The 21848-nt window shown below is 36.9% G+C and overlaps 1 protein-coding gene across 2 annotated transcripts in view; it reads left to right on the forward strand.

The window, feature by feature from the left end:
• Positions 1-21848, forward strand: part of DOK6 (docking protein 6) — a 266549-nt gene that overhangs the window by 137162 nt on the left and 107539 nt on the right. For both annotated transcript variants that reach the window (XM_030011402.1, XM_030011403.1), the window contains exon 4: positions 21636-21755. In XM_030011402.1, the coding sequence (XP_029867262.1) occupies positions 21636-21755 (120 nt within the window). The remainder of the gene's footprint in view (positions 1-21635; positions 21756-21848) is intronic.

Here is a 21848-nt window from a genome sequence, read left to right on the forward strand (position 1 = left end):
GAAAATATTACACCATCTTCAAGGCATAGCCATTGATGGAACAGATCCTACACTATTACTTTCCATCCTTTTCAGCCACTTTTAGGTTATTAATTGAGTGCAAACTTAGTTCTAAAATTAATTAGCGTTTAAAAGAAAATATTTTGGGAAGACAAACTTATACTTTTTTCAGTGGAATTGCCAGCTGCTAAATTTGAAAACAGTAGACACACAAAATCGTCATCATCCCTTCAGCACTTTTCCCAGACAGGTCCCTGAGCTGAGAACACTGCTGCATTCATTCTCAGTTTTGTAGGGCAAATAGGGGACAGCAAGGAAACGAGGTTAACTTCCAGCCTAGCAGGAGCGTGCATGGGGGCTGTGACGAAATGAGTAGGAAAGCTGTAAGATTTCTAAATGCGGAAACTGGCAAAGGTAAACTTGCTCTGGGACTGCAATATGGGAAACCCTAATTTAAGGCTTTGACATTGGAGGCTGAAAATTTTTCTTTCTTTCCCTAAAGTTTCATTACATTGTAGTATATATTGCAGGTGTGATAAGCATTCAGTTGCCCTTGCTGTTCATGTACTATAAACTTGTCTGGACACTCTTTACTAATGTTTAACATAGTGAATCCAGATAAGTAGAGAAGTTCTGTATTATTCTTTGTTCCTGGACAAACATATTGCAGTGTAGACACTGTAAGTGCTCTCCTTATCACAGTTTTACTCAAAGGGATTGAAATTTATAGGAAATATAAACTGTTCCCATAGGAACAAAAGTCAAACAAGATAGCTAAGATAATAGTGAATCATCCATTTTACAGTGTGTGTAGGACTCCTTGAGAGTAAGAGGGTAGAAGAAAAATCTTCCTGCCTGCAGAAGGTGAGCTACTTCAGAAGACAAACAGAAGAGAGCAAGGTTACAGCTTCATCTGGTAGACAGTGCAAGGTCAGCTGAATATTGATTTTAGAGAGACTAGGAGAAATACATGAATCTCAAAACATCTGCCCTAGAAGTTCAGCGTACACTTACCTTTCCCAGTAAGCACAGTGTGGAGGTAGGTTTGTGGTGGTGAAGTCCAGGATGTCAGGCATACGGAGGTATGGAATTGTTTGTTGGACTTTAATAGAAAGTTTCATAATTGCTCACTTGTTGGTTTGGTTGGGGTTTTTTTCGTAAGCTGTTAAACATCCGATGAACCTTGCAGTATTTGCAACCTCTATGTTTTATACCAGAACAAAGTATGTATTAGTGTGATAGCACAAGCCCATAAAAATTCAGTCTAACAACATGGTCTAACATTTGGCTAAAAAGAAAAAAATAAAAAGTTTTTCTTAGCCTCTGGCTGTTTACCTTAAACTGAAATCTGAAATTACTGATACATTGTGTATCTCTATATAACTAGATTTCTTCCTGATCCCATTTTGAGATTCTTAGTGGATTTGATAAATGTACTGTGCCATAAGTAACTGCTAGTCTTATGAAACAAAGATATGGAGATACTGTTTTATCCTTTGTATAATTCATGACATAAATTAATTTCAATGACAGAATAATTTTTAATCATCTTATAAGTGTGAAAGTCCAAATCTACTTCTTATCATGTAAACACATTTTATTAGAAGGGAAGGCATAAGGCACTACCTATTTTAACATGCCTTTATGTTATGTATCCCACAACATCCCTATAGCTTGCTTTTAAAAATATTGGCCTGTTCTACACTGCCAAAAGGCATTCACGCACAGTCATAAAAGTATTACTGAAAACCATCTGAGAATCTTGATGAGTTTTACGCATAAAATTGCTTCATATTTTGAGTTGTTATTAGCAGTTTGCAGAAGAGGGAATCGAAATGCAACTTCATTAACAGAATGGCAGATGAATGTGACAAAGCCTGGAAAAAATCTCAGATAGCAGACTTCTCTCCAAGTTAAACATGTACTATAGATAACTGTATGAATACAGAATCTATTTTCACTAAAATATCCATGCGTGAGTTTGTAGTATGGATTTGCAGTTGCTATTACCAGCAAGAAACGTGAAATATTCAAAAAAATACGTAAAATAGAGAAAAACTCCTCTTTCTTCCTCTTCATCCACTTATTTCTGATCTAGCTAGATGCTTGTATTCTGTGGCCATACCTTGGCATTCATCAGAGAAATTGCACAGTTGGCTTTCCATACTACATGAGAATTGATGAACTATGTTCTGAAGCAGGAGTAAATCCATGCCTTCTTCGTCCTGAAAAAAACCTGCTCATTCAAATTGCTGCACATTTTATATAATGCAGAAACTAAAACCTCTCCAGGATTGTTTTTTAATGCATTCTTAGATGCAGGAATCATGTTACGAAACAACACATTGGGCTCGAAAATGGTGAAATTTGCAAGCAAATTTAATGTTTCCATTTTAAAAGTACCTTTTAAACATCCGTTAATAAGCACTCTGGTGTTTGCAGAACAGATCATAAGTATTTGTCATTGTACACTAAGGAAAGTGTTTCCTTAGTGAAAATTTCTTACTTGCTTTCCACAATACAGGAGGCTTTGGGATCTTTTTAAAGACTTTGTAACGTTGTTGTTATACTTAAGGTTGTTTTTTTCCACGTGCTGTTCAGGTTCTTAGGCATATTACCTTGATTTTATTATCAAGATGATAGAAGTGAATTCTTAATAACCACTGCATTTGAAATGATGGTCTGATTGGCATTTAACCAATTGTAACCAATCAAATTTCGTTATCAGAAAGTGCAGGACAATGTAGAGTAAGTCTTAGCATGAAGAAAAGAAATGTGAAGAAAATAATCATTGGCTATTTATATTTATGATAGAAAATAAGGCTGGAAGTAATCTTGGGAAGCCTCTCTGGCCTAAGGAAGTAAAAGCTATACCTATTTATAGGTATATATGTATATTATTGTATGTATGTATATCATTCCTGGTAGATTATGTCTTGTTCATTTAGGGTTTTTTGAACATAATTAAAAGAAACAAAAATATATCAGGAGTACTAAGGCTGAAGAGAGAATGGCATAGCAGTATATAGTTGAATGTAAAACAAAAGCCTGTCTTTTCCATCTTGGTTAAACTGTCCCATGCTGCATTATGCATGTGGTAGTCTTTAATAGAATAACTTGTTATAGGGGCCTCTGCTGTGGTAGGTACTTTGGAAGAGAAATGAATGAGACTTAGTGTTTTAAGACGTTTTTTGTAAACCCAGGAGAAATGGATTCAATTTCTTTCCTAGGCTTATACTTTCTAGCACCTAGCACTACAAAACGTAATAGTGTACATTTGTATGGTTTCAAATTTACTACTTCCTGTGTTCTAAAGATTGCAATTTAAAAATAGATTTTAAAAAATGTTCTTGTAAGAAGGAAATTCAAACAAGATGTTTTCCTTGGAAATTCAGGCAGGACTCCAGAGCCTGATTATTGCACTGTAGCTATTCTTCCCCAGGCTTTTAGGCTTCTGACCCCCATTAATATGATACAACTGCCCTTGATGCTGAAGTCATGGATTCTTCAGCAGCCTGCCAGGCAGACAGTCAGAGAGATGGGTAGATTTCTGACAGTGCATTTAGGTCTTGATGCATGTGCATTTAGTCAGAAAAGTCCCAACCAGCTCTAGGAATAACACACTTTGGGCGAATCATCACTGTCTTGAGACTTATCCCTTAAAACTGTGCAGAAATGTTAGCACCACATTAAGGTGTGTCATCTGTAAAGGGTTGTATTTTTCATTGCCTGATGAAGAGTAGAGTCAATAAAGAATTTTGGGGGGATCAGGTCCTCATGCCTAGATACAACCAGTCTTGGCTGCAAGCCATCTCTAGTCTGTAAGTAGTGCAGCTTTTGTTAGGAAGGCATCATGTCTCTGCAGATTTCCCATGTTTCTCATCTGGTTTGCAGTAGAGTCAAAATAGAAACATGATCTCCTGCTCTTACCAATAAACATGATGCTAGACCTATGAGGAGGTAGACCATTTTCAATGACAATATTCAAACTGTATTGTTGGGTAAAAGAAAGCTGCACCACCTCTATTTCCAACATTCCCATCTAGAACACAGGGAACATGTAGTTATATTCTAGTGGGTCAACCCTGGCTGGCTGCCAGATGCCCACCAAGCTGCTCTCTCACTCCCCCTCCTCAGCAAGACAGGGGGAGAAGATACGATGAAAAGCTCAGGGGTGAAGATAAGGACAGGGAGATTGCTCATGAATTACTTAAACAGGCAAAACAGACTTGACTTGGGATAACTAGTAACAGAGTAGGATAGTGAGAAAGAAAAACAAAACTGAAAACACCTTCCCCCTACCCCTTCCTTCTTCCCAGGCTCAACTTCACTCCCAGCTCTTCCCTGGGGCAGCGCAGGGGGACACGGAATGGGGGTTGCAGTCAGTTCATAATGTGTTGTCTCTGCCAATCCTTCCTCCTCATGTTCTTCCCCTGCTCCATCATGGGGTTTCTCTCTCTGTATACAGTCCTTCACCAACTTCTCCAGTGTGGGTCCTTCCCACAGGCTGCAGTCCTCCACGGACTGCTCCAGAGTGGGTCCCTTCCCCGGGCTGCAGTCCTCCAGGCAGAGACTGCTCCAGCGTGGGTCCCCCATGGGGTCACAAGTCCTGCCAGAAAATCTGCTCCAGCGTGGGCTCCTCTCTCCATGGGGCCACAGGTCCTGCCAGGAGCCTGCTCCAGCATGGGCTTCCCAGGGGGTCACAGCCTCCTTTGGGCATCTACCTGCTTTGGCCTGGGGTCCTCCCCAGGCTGCAGTTGGATATCTGCTCCACCGTGGACCTCCCTGGGCTGCAGGGGGACAGCCTGCCTCACCATGGGCTTCCCCACAGGCTGCAGGGGAATCTCTGCTCCGGCGCCTGGAGCACCTCCTCTTCCTCCTTCTTCACTGACCTGGGCGTCTGCAGGGCTGTTTCTCCCACGTTTTTTCCCTCACTCGTCCCTGTCACACACTGCTGTGGAGCATTTTTATTGTACCTTAAATGTGCTTTCACAGAGGCGCTACCAACCTTGCTGATGGGCTCAGCTTTGGCCAGCAGCAGGTCCGTCCTGGAGCTGGCTGGAACTGGCTCTGTTTAACATTGGGGCAGCTGCTGGTATTTTCTCACAGAAACTACTTCTGCCACACCCCTCACTACCAAAACCTTGCCATGTAAACCCAATACATATATAAAGAAATATTGAGGCGTCAAGGAACTGTTAGCAAATAAGCAAGTTTAAGATAAACCTAAGTAACTTTTTATCACTTGCTTTGTGTCTCTTCTTTCTTTTTTTTTTTTTTTTTTTAATTATTATTGGGACTAGTAATATTAAGGTTCTTGGTTTTTAAGCACATCTATTTACTTTATCACTCACTCAAACTCCTAATCCTTCTAGTCTGCTCTTCAGGAAAGTACTGGGATGTTACTAACTCAGTACTAGTATGCCGTTAGAGAAGTACATAGCTGGTGGATGTCTAGATTGTTACTTTTTTTCCATTATTTTTTCCCACTTAAAAACTTTCTGTAAAAATAATAGAAGATACAATTACTTAACTCATACCTATTGTGTCTGGGCACATTAGTACTTCCTTTCCCTTTGGGATTGGTGTAATACCCCATCTGCTCTCCACAAGATTGTTAACACTGGAGTGGACTCCAGGTATCAGCTGAGATAAAAAGGCTTCTGCTCATCTACATGGAATGTAGGTCAGATCTCCTGGGCTTTGTGAATATGTATCACCCTGTAAAATTACATGACTTCTGCGGTTCCTGACCTCTCCTGAGAATAGCATACATTTAGTGACAGCACAAAAATCATGACATTAATTTATAGATTGAATTTGGAGTATTGACAGATGATGTATGGCTGGCTGAGCCTAGGGAGAGTTCAATGAATAACATGATAATTTACTGCTCCAAACCTGAAACACCCAATCTATTTTTCATTCTCTGTCACTCTTCAGCTTGCATTACATTTGGCTACTTACAGTGGGTAAGGTATATAGACTTCTAGCAGGTTAACTGTTTCAAGCCTTTTGAAACACTTTTCTCACTGAACGAAGACAAGCAGAGAAGAAAAGCATGCATAAGTGAGCACAATAAGTTTTGTGTGCTACTAATGTGTACTTAACCATCTATTCAACATGGGGTATTCTACTTCATGTACAGTCTAGGAATGAGAATTCTGGACAAATTTGTGCACATTAAAAAACAAAACAAAACAACAAAAAAAACCAACAAAGATAAATATTTGGTGTTCCCTGTCCATCTCCCTTCATAACATTTTGAGAGGTTGCTAGAAGCCCACTGCCAGTATGAATGTTGCTATTAGCATTAACCCAGCCCAGTGGGCTGTTGAACAATCAGAATGGCAATTGCAGTCAGGGTGATTGGTAAACTGGATGCAAATTATACATTTGCATTTCACTGCTGGCTAGCAGTGAGAACTAAAGCAATTCTTAAGACTGAACCACATGTGGGACTACTACAGGTATATAGTGATAGGCAAAGACAAAGTTTTATGTGACTACTGACCACATGCTCTTGTGAGATTTTCTAGAGTTGTCCCAGCTTCCATACCTGCAGAACAAAGTTACTTAATGCACTGTCACAGCCCATTCAGGTTTTTTAATCTCATTGGCAATATTTCATGGGAAAACATATTGAACTATGACTTAACTTTAAGAACATAAGTAAACAAATTTTAGGCAGAAGTAACTCTAAATTTCTATAATTCAAATTGTTCACTTTTCCTGTGTACTTGAAAAGACTACCACATCTATAATTTGTTATGTCCTCCAAATAAAAGTCGAAGATGTGCTCCCTTCAGAAAAGTACAAGAAGCTTTCCAGTCAGTAATTATGGCCTCACAACCTCTGAGAGCAGCACACAAAACAATCTCTTACGTGGAGAACTATCCAGTCCTTTTGTGAATTTTATACAATACCACTTTTGTCTTTTAAAATATCAACTCATTCCCAGTAGTTATGCATTGTTTTTTAACAGTAGTCTTATCAGGACTGTATTTTCTGAGAGTAGTCTAGCGTTACTGAGACTGGCCTCTGGTTTTTGAGATTTAACTAGAGTAGTTCATTAATCTCCAAAAACAGGGTTCCAGTTACAAACATGCAACAGTTTCTTTCATACAATGGTCAAGATTCCCAGATCTCAGGTAGATATGGAAATGAATCACAAATACACCAATTAGCAGAGATTTCAGTTTCTAAATAGTGTGTTCCCAGACAACTGAGATTCCCCGATTTAAAGTAATTGATGATCCTGGGATGAAGTTCCAAGCAAGTCAGCATTAAATCTCTCAAAGAGAGGACTTGGCCTTTTCCCTGGTAAATAAATAAGAATTTTTTTCTTGAATGAATTTTACTGTGTGAGTAGTTCCTCTGTCAGTTTGGTATGTTCAGCCTTAAATTCTCTGGAGATCCTACACTAAATCTTTTCTTTTTTATTTATTTCAAATAAGGAAATTCAGTCTAAGGCCAGGAAGCAAATTGTGCTTCAGATGTCCAAAGAAGCTTAATTTAAAAAAAAATAGCTTTATCAGTCACAATCAGTGTTCCTCTTAACGTAGTTTTAAAGTAGCATGGTTTTAAAAAGTGGCCTGAAGTACACCGCTTTTCTTCAAATCAATATGACATTAATTGCAACTCAGTCTTTTCTGTATGAAGATTACACTGAAAAAGGAAAATGTGAACATATTTTCTGTAACTGCAGTTCAGGTACAGACATACAATGATTTTATAACCTATACAGAGAAATGAACCTTTTAGCTCTAAAAAAGCTTTCTTTTTTCTAATTTCTCTCCTAAAGCATGGCTGCTTTTAAAGTTTTGTTTTAAGCGATACCAACTACTTCCAACTGCTACTAAATCTGCCTTGCAAGTTAATCTGAGGTTAAAACTGAAGTTAATCAGTGGAAAAAACACTAGAGGGAAGCTGTTGACTGCATGTTGCATTTTAGTTTTTAAATAGTCATGTGGTTAAATCTGTTTTTTCAATTTTAATTGGTTTTGAAAATTATAAAATAGTGTATTAATGTGCAAATAAGGCAAGTAAGGTGTTAATGATGGCAAATATATTAATTTTCTCCCTCTTGCTGAAACAGCTACCATTGGTATGAAAATTTTATATAAAAATATAGAAAATTTATATTCTTATTTGGGAACTTTTTTACATTTTTGCCTTAGATTCAGTTTTTATCAGTTTGTAAATGTTTCAGAAAGCAGAATAAACATTATATTAGGTTTAAATTTTGCAGGTGTTTGACAGATCAAAATTGCAATGCTGTTTAATAGGTTTTGATGACCACCCAGTGTGACAGTTCACTACATCCTTTCAAACAAATTTTGGATTGCTTCATATTAGATGGGTTTATTTTTTTTTCTCAATTCAAATTGACTGATCACTCATTTTAATTCTTCTGCATGCCATGGTGAAGACAGAACCAACAATTCCATTCACATAAGTAATGTAAATACTTCCAAACTGTATTAATACTTTTCTTCTAACAGTGCATCCATATAGTGTTCTGACATGTGTTAGGAGCTTAAGCTTCATATTTAGTAAAATTCGTATAATATGTACTAGTCTTCTGATGTCTTATGAAGATTTGAGCCTTACTTTGAAGTGAAAGCTGCATATTAATTAGAATAATGAGGAATCTTGATCTGCTTCTAAATGATGGAAATCTAGATCCATTTACTTTCTGGAAAGCTGTACGTTTTGAAAATGTGGGACATTTCTTTGTTTTTCCATGTTTGTATTTGTATCTGGACTTAATTTTGCAATGAATTTTTTGAAAACTGCAGCGGCATAAAGTTACTAGCAACTCTTATGAGACTATCACTTTATTGGGTAGCATTAAGGAATGATTAGCCTGTATGTTTATGATCATGTAAGGTAAAGTTGAAAAACTAATCTCAAATTCCTTGTTTGTTTTTAAAACCAAGCCTTTCCTTAAAAATGTGTGTAGTTCTAAAGCTAAAATACAGACATAATACTGTTATTTTTCTATTAATGAAATCATAAAACCTGGTCTATTATGAAGCATCGTTTGTTTCTAAACTAGACATAATTAAAAATAGTCCCAAATTTAGGAGAAAAAGGTAAGCCTATAGGCTAACAGAAAAATTAAGCAAACTTAGAATCAGTGAAGTGGAAAAGGGAACCACGTCTGTCAGCAAGGTGATCATTTAATCATCTTCCAAATAAGAACAATGGCTCACTAATATATACTATCTCCATTTGAACAAATGGGAAGTACTTTGTAAAGTGTCTCCCAAAGATAGCTCTTCAGACTGCTGTTGGAAGACTGTCAACTCCATTTCAAAATGGTACTTGCTCAGTGACAGTATGAATTTGCCTGTTTCTTTATAAAGTTCTTCATTGGCCAAACCTCTCAGCATTTCATTTCAATTTCAAGGGGAAAAAAATCAATCCTGTAACTGAAGTTTATATTCCATAAATAAAACATGAAGTCAATATTACAGCTGTTTTTTCTGCCTAGATTGTGTTATGGATAATTTTGACTGGACCTAGAAATTGAAATAATCAAATTAGAGAATTTGCTGTGGGCATATAAAATGAATATAGCTAATAAATGTAAAATGAAAGAACATTTGAATGTGCTAATGGGCAAGCCTCTAGATAATTAAGCTAACCTATCTAGGAAAGACAGGTCTTTTTAGCTATGTTCCTATAAACATTAATCCACTAAGAATGACCAAATGTCTTACTGTGTAGTTTCTGCTTTATATTCTAAACATCAACGATCTTACCGCGGTAAGTTTGCTTGAATGTGCAAGGAGGTTAGCCTAAACTTTGCTATAGCTTACAATCACCTCACTGAAAAAATGAGAAGTGAATTAAATAGGGTGTCTGACATTTATCTCCTCTACTCTCTCTAGTGATGGGAAATGAATTAATTCAGGAAACTCAAAAAGCCAATGTCATTTCAAAATGTTTTTGCTCAGTGACAGTGTGAATCTTTTCCAAGTGTAGCACAACGTCCATGACATCTATGTGATTCAGGAAGCAGTGCTCCCAGCATATGTCACTAGATATAGCAGCACTCTCCCATTAATAAATGCTGTCCCTGCGGCTGTTACTCATCAGCAATAAAGTACAAATCAGCATTATTCAGATACATAACTTCTCTATATCTCTATATTACGTTTGTCTAACAATATTTCTAGTGTGTGCTGAGTAGAACTAGTTTTCTTCCCATATTGCATTTCATATTGACAGTTATACTTTTTGCTGAGAAGTATTTATTATTTATCTGTAGAAATATGACTTAGATGAAAATGTCGTTTACTGTGGTTAAGGACCAACTGAAAAGAAATTCTAAATATCCTACGTGTCATTAACTAGTCCTTCAAATGCAATGCCCTGCTATGCATTTCTTGATACCTGGAGATTTCCTCAGATTCATATCCTATCAAAAATTGCCATTTTAGTTAAAAGGTAGACATGAGTATAATAAAAATTAATATCGTAAGACAACAATCTAAGTGAAAAGATTTAATATCTTAATTTCTAAGGGATTATTCTTAAAATCTATGATCACATAGTACTAGAAACTAGAAGTAGAAACAAGCTGGAAGAGTTGTATGTCTCTGCGTGTGATTATGTTAAACTACTTTATAGGCAGTTTGTATCTGCATGCATGCTAAATTAAGAAAATAGTGGTAGCCCACGAATTATGTGGGTTTAATTTTAATTTTGTAAGGTTGTCATATCTATAATTTTAGTTTCCTTTGTGAATCTAACAGATGACAGCATGTAAAAAAATTGTATGTATGCTGATGAAGATTATTATGAATACTGAAGAAATAAATATTGTCTCTAATGGGTGTCTTGAAGAAAAACTACAGATTTATAACTCTAAGTGGTATATATGTAAAAACCTTCATTCAAATTTGATTTTTGTACCTATAAGCATTACACATGTATTTGTCAATATAAACCGTGGGCTTCATGAGTGGTCAGATCAAGGGAGTGAAAGATGCCAATTTTTCTGATACAAACAGAAAAGGTCCCTCTCTTTCTAGCTTAGTAAGGTGCTACTCCAAAATTTCATTATCATTTGTATAACAAGTTTCTTTCATTTGTGCTTCAATCTACTATGTTACACTACTGGTTTGGGGCATGGAAACTGATTCATTAATTATAAAAGTTATAAAGATTCTATGCAAAGGCATATGTTAGGATTTATTATGAAAATGTAAAAAAATAATAAGTATCTGCCTGCCCTTATCTGACTCAGGAAAAAGGAGAGAATTATGCATTTAGTTGCTTTTTGTGATCTGGCTGCTATTATGTTCTCATTGTAAACCTTGATATCAAATTCATTTGTTTATGAGTAAGTCAGTAAACCCCTGGTTACCCTCACATATCACAAAATCAAGAGGTCTTTTTTTTTTTTTTTTTTGCATTTTTTAAGGCAGCAGAGCTTAGGAGTAGGCCACAGTTCCCAAACAGAAGGAAGAGTAAATTTCAAATCAGCCTTTTCCTCATTTAAAAGCATTAATGCAGAAAATAAGAAAAAACAATATGTATATTGTACTTTTGCCCATTTGTTGAGTGTGCTGATGGTGCTAGATAACTCCTTTTTAAATGACAGTGATCAATTTTCTCATCCCTACTGTGAATAACTCATTTCTGTTTATAACTGGTTTTCCAGCTTGTTCTGTCCATTAAAAGATACCAGCCAGGGAGAACCTGGATTTGAATTTAGCTTCGGTCATGAGAGATCCCAAAGAGGACTTTGGCCTGGAGTCCAAGTAAGGAACACAGAAGGAGACCAGTCTTTGCTAGTGTGTGAATCAAACTCTTCCGTAAAGGAAAGGACGTCTATCCCCTGCCCTCTAGTACTCCGGGTGTTTATAAATCAGTTCACAAGTAAGCTGGAACTGGGCAATTGATCACCAGTGTGCATAAATTACAGCTTCGTCTTCAGATACTGTTTTTCACTGTAATCGGCACCCCTGATTTACAATCCTAAATCCTAACCTTTCTGTGCAGGTCTCACTTTATATTGTTCAAAATATTACATTTAAACATTCTTAATACTTTTATGATGAGTTGTTTACCCTTAAATAAGGATGAAAGATATGAAATAAAACAATCTTTCATCAGTGAGTCTCCAGTTAACATGGCCTTAAGCCATCATTCAGCAGAGTTCTTGAAGTTTCAAATGATTTAATCTTGGTTTGTTCTGTAAGATTGCATTCATCAAGTCTTATTCTGATTTTCTTGGAAGAAAAATGACACGTAATTGAGGTTGATCTATTTGCTGTTTTTCTGGTTCAGCAAAGGACGTAGTTTTGCTGTGCTGTATCTTAGAAGTGTTCCACTGAAATGAAAAAAAAAAAAAATCCTATTAACTTAATGAAAGTTGGGATTCTGAGTTTCAGCTTTAAGCAGACTGCCTCTTCTCAGGCAGCCGTATGTGTGTCTTACTTAAGATCATGTTGGTAGGGGTATCAGTGGTGTAAATCAAAAACCAGGAATCTAAAATGGCGTAACTTGGATACAATTTTATTTTAGGAGAATAATATTTATAGGAGATTTTCCCTGGTTGGAAAGTGTCTATTTTCATAGAGCATTCAAAGAATGTCTATTTTCATAAAACATTTTTTGAAATAAAATTTAGGTGCATCAAATGTAGGGACCTGTTTAATGCTGAGAATAAAAGATACAAGAAAAGTGTAAAATGAGAGTAAGAAATGTGAAGAATTCGTAATAAAAAAGAATTCTCTTGAGTTTAATTTCTGTAGATATGAAATTTGAGAAAGACATTTCTCATTATATTTCCTTAGGTACTAACTCTAGACTATGCAACTTTTAAGGCTTGGGTTTTTTTCTTTTTGCAGTAGCACCACATTAAAATCCACCAAGAATAAAGCAAAAGACACACCAAGTCATCTCTAGCTAATACTTAGTTCTGTCTGGGAGTAAAATTTTATGCAACTGAAAATCAGGTAGAGCAGATACCACGGTGTTACGATCTTAAAGATTAATTCAGTCAGAAGTTGTCTGCAATTGCTTTGAATCAGTTTCTTTGCACTTCCAATGACATAAAATCCTGATTGTTAGCTCTAATAGTAGCAAAGACTCAGATCTTTACAACACTAGTTTTAGGATTTGGATAAAAATGCTGTATTTCTTGGGCAGTGGAAGCACAGAAAGACAAAAATTATTCTTTCAGGGGGGTGGTTGTTATTTTGAAAGTGGCATATAGCACCATTCAGGAAAGGTTTCCTAATCTCAGTAAAATCAGAAGGGGGCAACACTAACACTGCCCTCTGTGCTCAACGAAAAAGGGACAGTGTTTAATAAATCTAAGTATTCAAAGCTGGAAGTCTTGCTTTAGTCAGCTATGTTTAGGCAATAGGGAGCCAAAGGGAAGAAGGGGATATTCCAAAGACTTCCTAGTCTGCTAGTCATTGTCTGCTCCTACTGATTTAACGCAGAAGGTATTCAGATGGCTGGAGTGAAAGTCATGTGGTCAAAGGCATAAGAGCAATGAAGCATATAGCGGCAGTGGTGCATATGTTTTCTCCCACGTATTGAAACTAGTCCTTATCACCTTGATTTTGTATAGGAAAATAATACCTTTAGAATTATTTACCTTATCTAACAGTATTTCTGATCTTCAAGTGGCAAGATTTGTCGATAGTTCAAAGATAAGACTGAATATTTAACATATTAAAAAAAAAAGTGCAATGAACCTTAGAATATGTACTAGTTTATTTGGGGTATTGGTCCTCTTACTAGACCGTAACTTAAACACTTGACAATGGGAGAAAGGCATACTTCAGATTTACACAGAAGGTATTAAATTTCCCATGCATTTAAGAAAAGGCCCTATAACTTTTCCAAGAGGAATAAAAGTACTATGGGAGTAGACTAAATCTGAAATACTACCCAGTTTTAAGCCAGAAAAATGCTATTGCTGACTGTCAGTCATGGGGTAGCTGCATAAGTTGATGTGATAGCATCCTCTGTGTGTTATGTTACTGGTGACAGACCCTTTTTGGACACTTGACTGAAGGTGTTTGTGTCATTCCCAGTACACACAAGCTGCCTGAGGTTATTTTACTTTCATGCCATTGTCATTTAATGTTAATAAGTGTTGGAACAGGTATGGATTGACAGTCCTGGGGAACTGTCTAATTCCCATGCCAGATTCTTGTAACTGGCCCATTAGTTTCAGACAAAATGTAAATGTTTCTTCTATGTTCAGGCAGGTTTTCATAATTATTACTTCGCACTTGAAAGAAAGTTTGAATTGAGAGTGAAAGTTTCCTAGGGATATTTTTGAGTAATGATGCTCTATCACCTTGCTGTTGATCTGTTGGACATACTAATGCTTGATAAACATTTATGGTATAATGACACTCTCTAGTCCCCAGCGTGAAGAATGCACTATCTGTAAGGATACCTATAAATCTACCCTCAAGGGTACCCACCAAATAGCATTTTCTTCATGGAATGGCATCATTCATTTCTGTAGGACTAATCACTGAGTAAAGTGATACTCACTTTTTTTAATAGCAGAAGTTGCCATTTACCTAAATAAAAAAAGAAAACAAATGTCCTATAGTTACATTAGCTCTAGTCTTGAGCAAAGGAAACCACTTTCTTGTAGATTAACTGTTTTTCTTCATTTTCCCATACATTCTCCATTTTTTAAACAAGTCAAGTAAGTTCTGTTTCTGTATGAAAACTACATTCTCAAGCATTTCAGATGGGAAACTTTGTTTCCTACTGCTTTCACTTTGGTTAGGGACTGCTAGTCAGCGTGGCGGGGCATTTCTTTCAGCATTTGGATGAAGGGTGCTCTTTCACTGCAGTTTTACACCGGAAAGGAGGAGCAATGAGAGTGGGTGTTATGTGCAGTGAAAGTCTTATTTTAGGGAAATAGTTTAATGGACAGTAACATCAATATGATAGATCTTTTTAAATACCGTTACTGCCTTCAAATGCATTCACTTAACATTGTACATGCTTCTATAATACACAGGATAGTAGACGGTCTAGTAGCTGAGTGCTGATTATTCAAGCTGACACTTTTGATCAGACTTGCAGAAACGAAAGGGGTATTGTCAGGAAAATATCAGTTTTCATCTACCTCGATAACTACAGGGATACACAGCTGGCCATTTGCAAACACAGGTACATGCACAAATGAAAATTATCAGAGACCTGTTTGTGATGTACCTTGCAGCACCTCCAGATAAGTGTGGATGATTTTTGGCAGAAATATCAGTTTTAATTGTATCACAGCTAATAAATGTCTTTTGGTAATTATTGTAATTAACTGTGCTATCCTTATGCCAACACAAGTTTAAAATAGCAAATGATGGGAAAATAAAAGTTTCTTTGTGTATAATACTTAGGCTGTATCTTCCCTCAGTTAAAAAAGGATGTTGGCAAAATATACCAAGTTAAAGTTAGAGAACAGCATGTGTTCATGTTCTGTAATTATTCATTTAGCTTGATTGCTGTGTTATTCCGTATTTCCTTAAGCAAAAAAATTTATAATGCTCAAATTGTACAGAGAAAAGTGGGTATGTCATTAAACTGATGGTATATTAAAAAATATGCATACATTTTAATAGCTGGAAATCGTTAAAAATTAAGGGTCTTATGGTATTAAAAGAAAAAAGTGGCAGTGACAAGAAATTTTTGAGGAACTCGACTCACTGACTTTTTTTTCCAAAGAATATAGTCAGATTTCCTTTAAAATATTTTGTCACAGCCTGAAGATAGAGCATTTTCAGTAAATTAATGAAATTTAACAGTGTATGTGGTTTTCCTTCATGACTTTTTCTTTGCCTTTTTGGTTCAGTGATTTACACTTATGTAATAGCAGGTTACTACTCCAGGTGAAAGATTCAAAAGTCACAGTTCAAGAAAAATGCAAAAAAGTTTCCTTAGAGGTAGTATTAGTTGGAACACAAGCAAAAATCCTATGTATGAGTCCCATATCTTATAAAATAGCTTCAAATATAATAGGTCAATAAAAAAATAATGTTAATAACCAAATCGCTTTCAGAGTTGCAGCCCACTATCTCTATTACTATCTAATTGAAAGCAAGTTTTTCTCTACATACAGACTAATTTTCTGTTCTTTTACACTAAATAGAACTTACGTCCCCTTCATGCTTCCTGTCTATCATTTAACAAAAAATTGCCTAATTCATGCATAGCCAGTGTTGATGATTAATACATGTTATTACACAAAATAAGCACTACTCATACGTTCCTCTGAGCAAAGATAAGAAATAGCCACATTGCTTTGCATTTGTATCTGTGTTTGAGTGTGTAATGTGCTCTAGTAAAAGTGCCCTAAGTAATGGAGACACTGTTAGACAACATATTTAAAATATTTATAAAATAAAATTATGTTTGAATCATCAAAGGATTATATATATCCTGATAAACAATAGAGGTTTTTAAAGTTTTATGGATTTTGATAAGAAATTACGTGCCTGCAGGCAGTAGTGTTATTTGCTAGTAAAAAAAAATGAAATTAAGTTGCTGCATATATTGTATGTGGCACAGTATAATAGCACATCAATCCTGTGGGAATTCTATCATATTTTTTCCTATTAACTTCTAATTAAGGCTGGGTGATTTTTAGAAGAGATAAATTGGCACATGTGGCTTTTCTGCACCATCTTTTTTTCCTTGTATAGAATATCAGGTCTAAGTCCTACTAACCCAAGCAGGAAAGATTCTCCAGTTTCATTCAGAGTAAGAATATTCAGTTGGATTTGGACCTCTTACAGAAGTAGTTTAGAGGGAAGAAGAGTCAAACAATTTGTGCAGAAAATATATAAGAATGTTTCAGAAATGAAGAAACTAACATTTTAGGCTTATACACTTTGACATCAGGGAAAGCTCAAAAAGTAAGTGAGGTTTTTTGATTTGCACAAGGACAATGTTTACCTCCCTCTAATATTGCATACATGTTGTTTCCAACTTAAATCCTTGGTCACAGCACTTTATGTGGGCTGCGTGAGAAGGGGAAGAGACAAACTTCCTCTTCTTTGTTTTTAAACTTCAAGAGTTGCATATAAATTGAGCCATTTTTTTATGAATGCAATTATTTGCTGCTGCTAGCGATGGAAGGGATCTCGTGGAACAGAGGGCACTGCTTTGCAGAGCAGGAGATGGTGTTACTGAAGGAGACAAAGCTGAACTGAGCAGGAGCGGTCACCTCTTTGAGGCTTTATCTCAGGCTAGCAGCATTCGAGTACGCTGGCAGCTTGTTGTGGTGGGTGATGACAGGCTCCTGGGAGGCAAGGTGGGCACAGGAGGTAAATGTGAAAGAATATGAAGTTAGCAGGATTCAGAAGATACTTGGTTAAGTCAGGAGTCTGAAAACAGTCCCACCTCTAGCCCTGGAGACCTAGAGGATCTCTAAGGACAGTGAAGTGAAATATATCTGTAGCTCTGCCCCACCACCTCCTCCCTGTCGAATAGGTTGTGTAGCATGAACTGTTTTAAACCGTAAGTAGCAGAAGAGCTCTTTCACTCTTACAAATTTATATTTATAACACCTTTTGCCAATGTTATTTCATCATCATTATATCAACAAACCCATTTATCATCCTGTGGTATCGCCTATTTGCAACGCACAACTTCAGTGGTTGGACTAGGTAGAGCACCAGTTTAACCACCTGGGAACTGAAGTAGAAATGACATAGAACCTCAGGCATGACCTAGAAGCTCAGTTAAACTGCAGGAAAATATTGCCAATAACCAGGTGTGTGTATTTTCAGATAAGAAGTTTACAGATTTGTTCCCAGTAATATTTCTTATGCAATAACAGTGCCTAATTAAGGTCTCCCATCTCTTTGCATTTTATCTCACCTCATGACATTTGTATAGCAGCATTTTATAATTGAATAACAGTAAAGATGAAAATGCAAGTATTTGGATTTTATTTATAGCTGTGAAAGCTTGCTTTGCAATTTATCATTCAGTCCAAGAATTCAGTTATCTTAAAAGGAAACTAAATTTTGCAATGAGAAGTACCAGTTACGACTAAAAACTCGGCATTTACCACCAATAAATCTAATCTACATGCATTAAAGAGACGAATTTTGCTGACAGTTTTTTATGACTTGGTTCCGCTGTAATATTTCATCTGTTTCAATATATGCATATAATTAAAATAAAGTAACAGTGGTTTCTCAGTTTTGTGACGTGGTAGCTGTCATGCTTAAAGATTGCTACTGTGACTGATGCATTTATGTACTATAAATTCTAATAAATAAATTTAAAAAATCATAAATAATATTTGTTATCCAGAAACACAAAGCATACTATAGACCTTTTACAAAAGAATGGTGAACTGCTTTATAGATGCACAGAGTGAAAGAAGAAATATGGCTTTGGCTTTGAAAGGTAATTCACCTGCTTCTAAAGAAGATTTCACATGTCTGTCAAGGAAAAGGTTGAAGGCAATCCCTTGCAAGTAAGCAATAGCTATCAGGATGCATTAGGTAAAACTAACTCACACAGTACCCTCATACCCTTGACCTTCCAAACACATTTGTAGATAATGTTGATGCTTCTGACAGGAGACACAAATCCTCACAGTTCTATGGGAAGATATTTCAGTTCTGCATTGAAATTGTATTTTCTGTAGCATTAAGTCGGTCATTTTTGTAAGATACAAATTTTGAGTTATACAGCAATACAATGCATGTTATAGCCTATGCTTTGCAAAATATAGCCATGATCTTGTAATGCTCGCAGTAAGATAAGTTTCTTCTGTGTGGCAGTTGGAGAATGGTCTAATCTGGGTCTAATCATCAACGTTTGGCAGTGAAGCAGCAGCAGCTTAAATTAAACTGCCAGAGTCAAACACTCTGAAAGGCAGTTTCTGGATCCAAACTTTCAAGATCTAGGTGTTCCTGTAATAGAGAGAGGCAAGTGGATTGAGGAGACGAAAACAAAGACACTCGCAAGAAACAGCTTCCTAGAACAATGCTTTTGTTTGCTTGTTTGTTTCCCAAAAAATCTACTGGAAATGTGGTGTGAGGATACATATAAATAGAAGTGTTGTTTTTACATGAGTCCTGTTTTGAATATATACTGATGTTAAGCTGGATTTATGGAAATGCCAATATGTTTTCCTTTCTCCTTAGATGTTGGTAAAATTAGAAAGGTTAGTTTAGTGTTTGTTTACCATCATCTCATTCTACATTTCCAGAATGTAGTCTTTCAGTCTGGGTGCAGGCACAATGAAAGAAAGTAATAAAATCCAGATTTTGTAAAATACATAAAATGTTATATCCTGACCACACTTGAGGAAAAATTACAGGCTTTGCATAGAGCTATGAATTCTGTCAGCATATATATTGTTCTATGATACGGTTTAGGCAGGCAAGAAATTGTGAGAGGGAAGGGAGGAAACATGGGAGCACTGGACTAGATTTGCACTGTCTTCATTGTGCTACCAGCCCTTCTGCGCTGATTCCCCTGAGTTTGTCTGTAGCTGGAAGCAGATGTTGGGTGACTCAGTGGAAACCTTCCCTTGATGGGGGGCTTGACTTACCCATGTGCTGGTGCGCTTCCCCCACCCCTTTTGCGTGCTGCCGGAATATGGCAGCATGTCTTGAGGTCCACTTTTATCATCTCCCTGGCATGAAGCCCTCTCCATGGGAAGGTGTGATTTATAAGGCATGGCTCTGGTTCAGCAGACCTCACGAATATCCAAGGAAATGGCAAAGGCTGAAGGAGAGGAAGGGAAAACAGGAGGAAAATTTCTTCATGAATGAGCAGAAGATGAATTTTGGAGGTAGGCTTTTAAACAAATTTGTCTTACTCCTTTTAAAAACCCTAAGCTTGTATTGCTGTCCAGAGATATACCTATTCTCTCCTTACTTCCATCAAGGAGGCTGTATCTGTAGAAATGTTAAGGAACAGTATGCTGTCACCTCAATATTTTCTTCTTACATATAAAGTTAAATGTCATCTGGATGTTCCTGGCAGAATGTTCGGTCTTTTACCACCACAAGCTGAGGGTATGACGAGAAGACCAACTTTGGGGATCTGTGTCCTGAGACAAAGACTGCAAAAAAATCAAGAAGGGTTAAGGGAAACCCCTTTGCTTACAGTGCTCTGAAGAAGCCCCCCCCAAACTGTTTGTGTCCTTGTGACAACAACAGCGTTTGGCGCTCAAAAATCCCCAAACAGACGCTATCATTTGAGCTGTCTGCCTGGGAACTTGGTCAGCTGATAGCCAAAATAACTTAGGAACAATCTGTTCCTGGATTATTCAGGGCCCTGAACAAAGGAGGGTATCCGAAGGTTCTTGGAGCCCTGGAATTGCATGCCTGTCTCCCTTTCTTGTCCAGCAAATGTTTTTGTCACTAGAGATCTATGCCTAGCCAGGCGAGGATTTGAGGACTGTACCAATTAGGCATGGAAAGATTTTTCTTGGATATAAACTTTCAGTAATTACAATGAGTCATCATCACTAGATGCTTCAGGGCTTGCATGCAGTATTTTTCTCTTTGCAAATTTCAGCACTACGTTGGAGAGATGGTCACAAAACTATTTTCCAGATGTCCCCAAAAATAGGAATGAAAAAACTGTAGCAGTTTAACAGAGACATTTCTACGTGACTGGAGTCACCCACTCCTAAAGATGATCAGATACAGACTGTGACAGTGGATGCTCAGTGCGTCCCGTGTGCCAAGCCTGCTCTCCAGGAAGCTTCCCTTAGGTGAAGCCTATCCTGTAATAAAAGACAGTTAGCCTCATTGCATAATTTTTATTAGTTGTGGTTTCACACTGTGTGAACGCCAACTTGCCATGTTGTTTGTGTGACCAACGCCAGAGATTTCGTGATGTTAAGTTTGGGAAGTGGATAGGATGAGGCTGGGTGTGGAGGGGGGGCTGTCGTGGTGTCTCGGGGGGGGTTATGCCTTGGGGAGGTTCTGTCTTGGTAGATTGGCAGATAAGGAGCTCTCAGATGCACGTCAATGGGATGCAGTGGAGGACTCAGAAAAGACTAGAAGGTTTTGAATTTTCACAGAAATGTTCCAACTAATGCCCAAATTGCTCTGAGACCAAAAGAAGGTAAACAGAACTGAAGAAATTAATTATTCAGACTAAGTTGACACGCATAGCCATTCAGTACAGCAGAGAAGAAAGTTTTGCATTTGAAGGTCTTTTTGTTACTGTTTTTTCCTTTGCTCCTAGAAAAATACTCTAGAACCTTTAGAAACAGAAATTGCTTTAATAGTTCAGATTCACCTAAAGAGCAGTAAAGAATATTTCAGATATTATACCTAATGTTTTTCTAAATTGCATTTTTTCTTTCAAGAAGGCCTACTAGAAATATACTGCCTTGAAAATTCACTACTTTCTCTTTTTTGTTAACTCCACCTCCTATCCCCAAATTTGAATGGAAGATGCAGTCCTAATAGTGTAAACCCTTTTAGAAGTTCATAAATCAAGGCAAAGAAATTCGAGTGGAACTTTATGATAATAACTCAAGTTTCAACACAAGCATATTGTCATAAAGCTGGTCAGTAAGAAGGTATTGATTTAACTTCATACTTTTTTGAGTAAAATGTTAACACAAACAATTTTTTTTTCTGTTTTTCCAGAACTAGAGGCAGAGGAATGGTGCAAACATCTTTGCATGGAGTGTCTAGGAACCAGGCTCAATGATATAAGCCTTGGGGAGCCAGATTTGCTTGCTGCTGGAGTCCAGAGAGAACAAAATGGTAAGTAACTTTGTAATTGTGCCTACATCAGTTCTTAGGTGATGTTCCATTTTATCTTTGCATGTGTTTGTTGTGAGGATTTTTACTATTAGC

The sequence above is a fragment of the Aquila chrysaetos genome, chromosome 4 (genome assembly GCF_900496995.4).
Source record: "Aquila chrysaetos chrysaetos chromosome 4, bAquChr1.4, whole genome shotgun sequence".
In the NCBI taxonomy this organism is placed as follows: Eukaryota; Metazoa; Chordata; class Aves; order Accipitriformes; family Accipitridae; genus Aquila; species Aquila chrysaetos.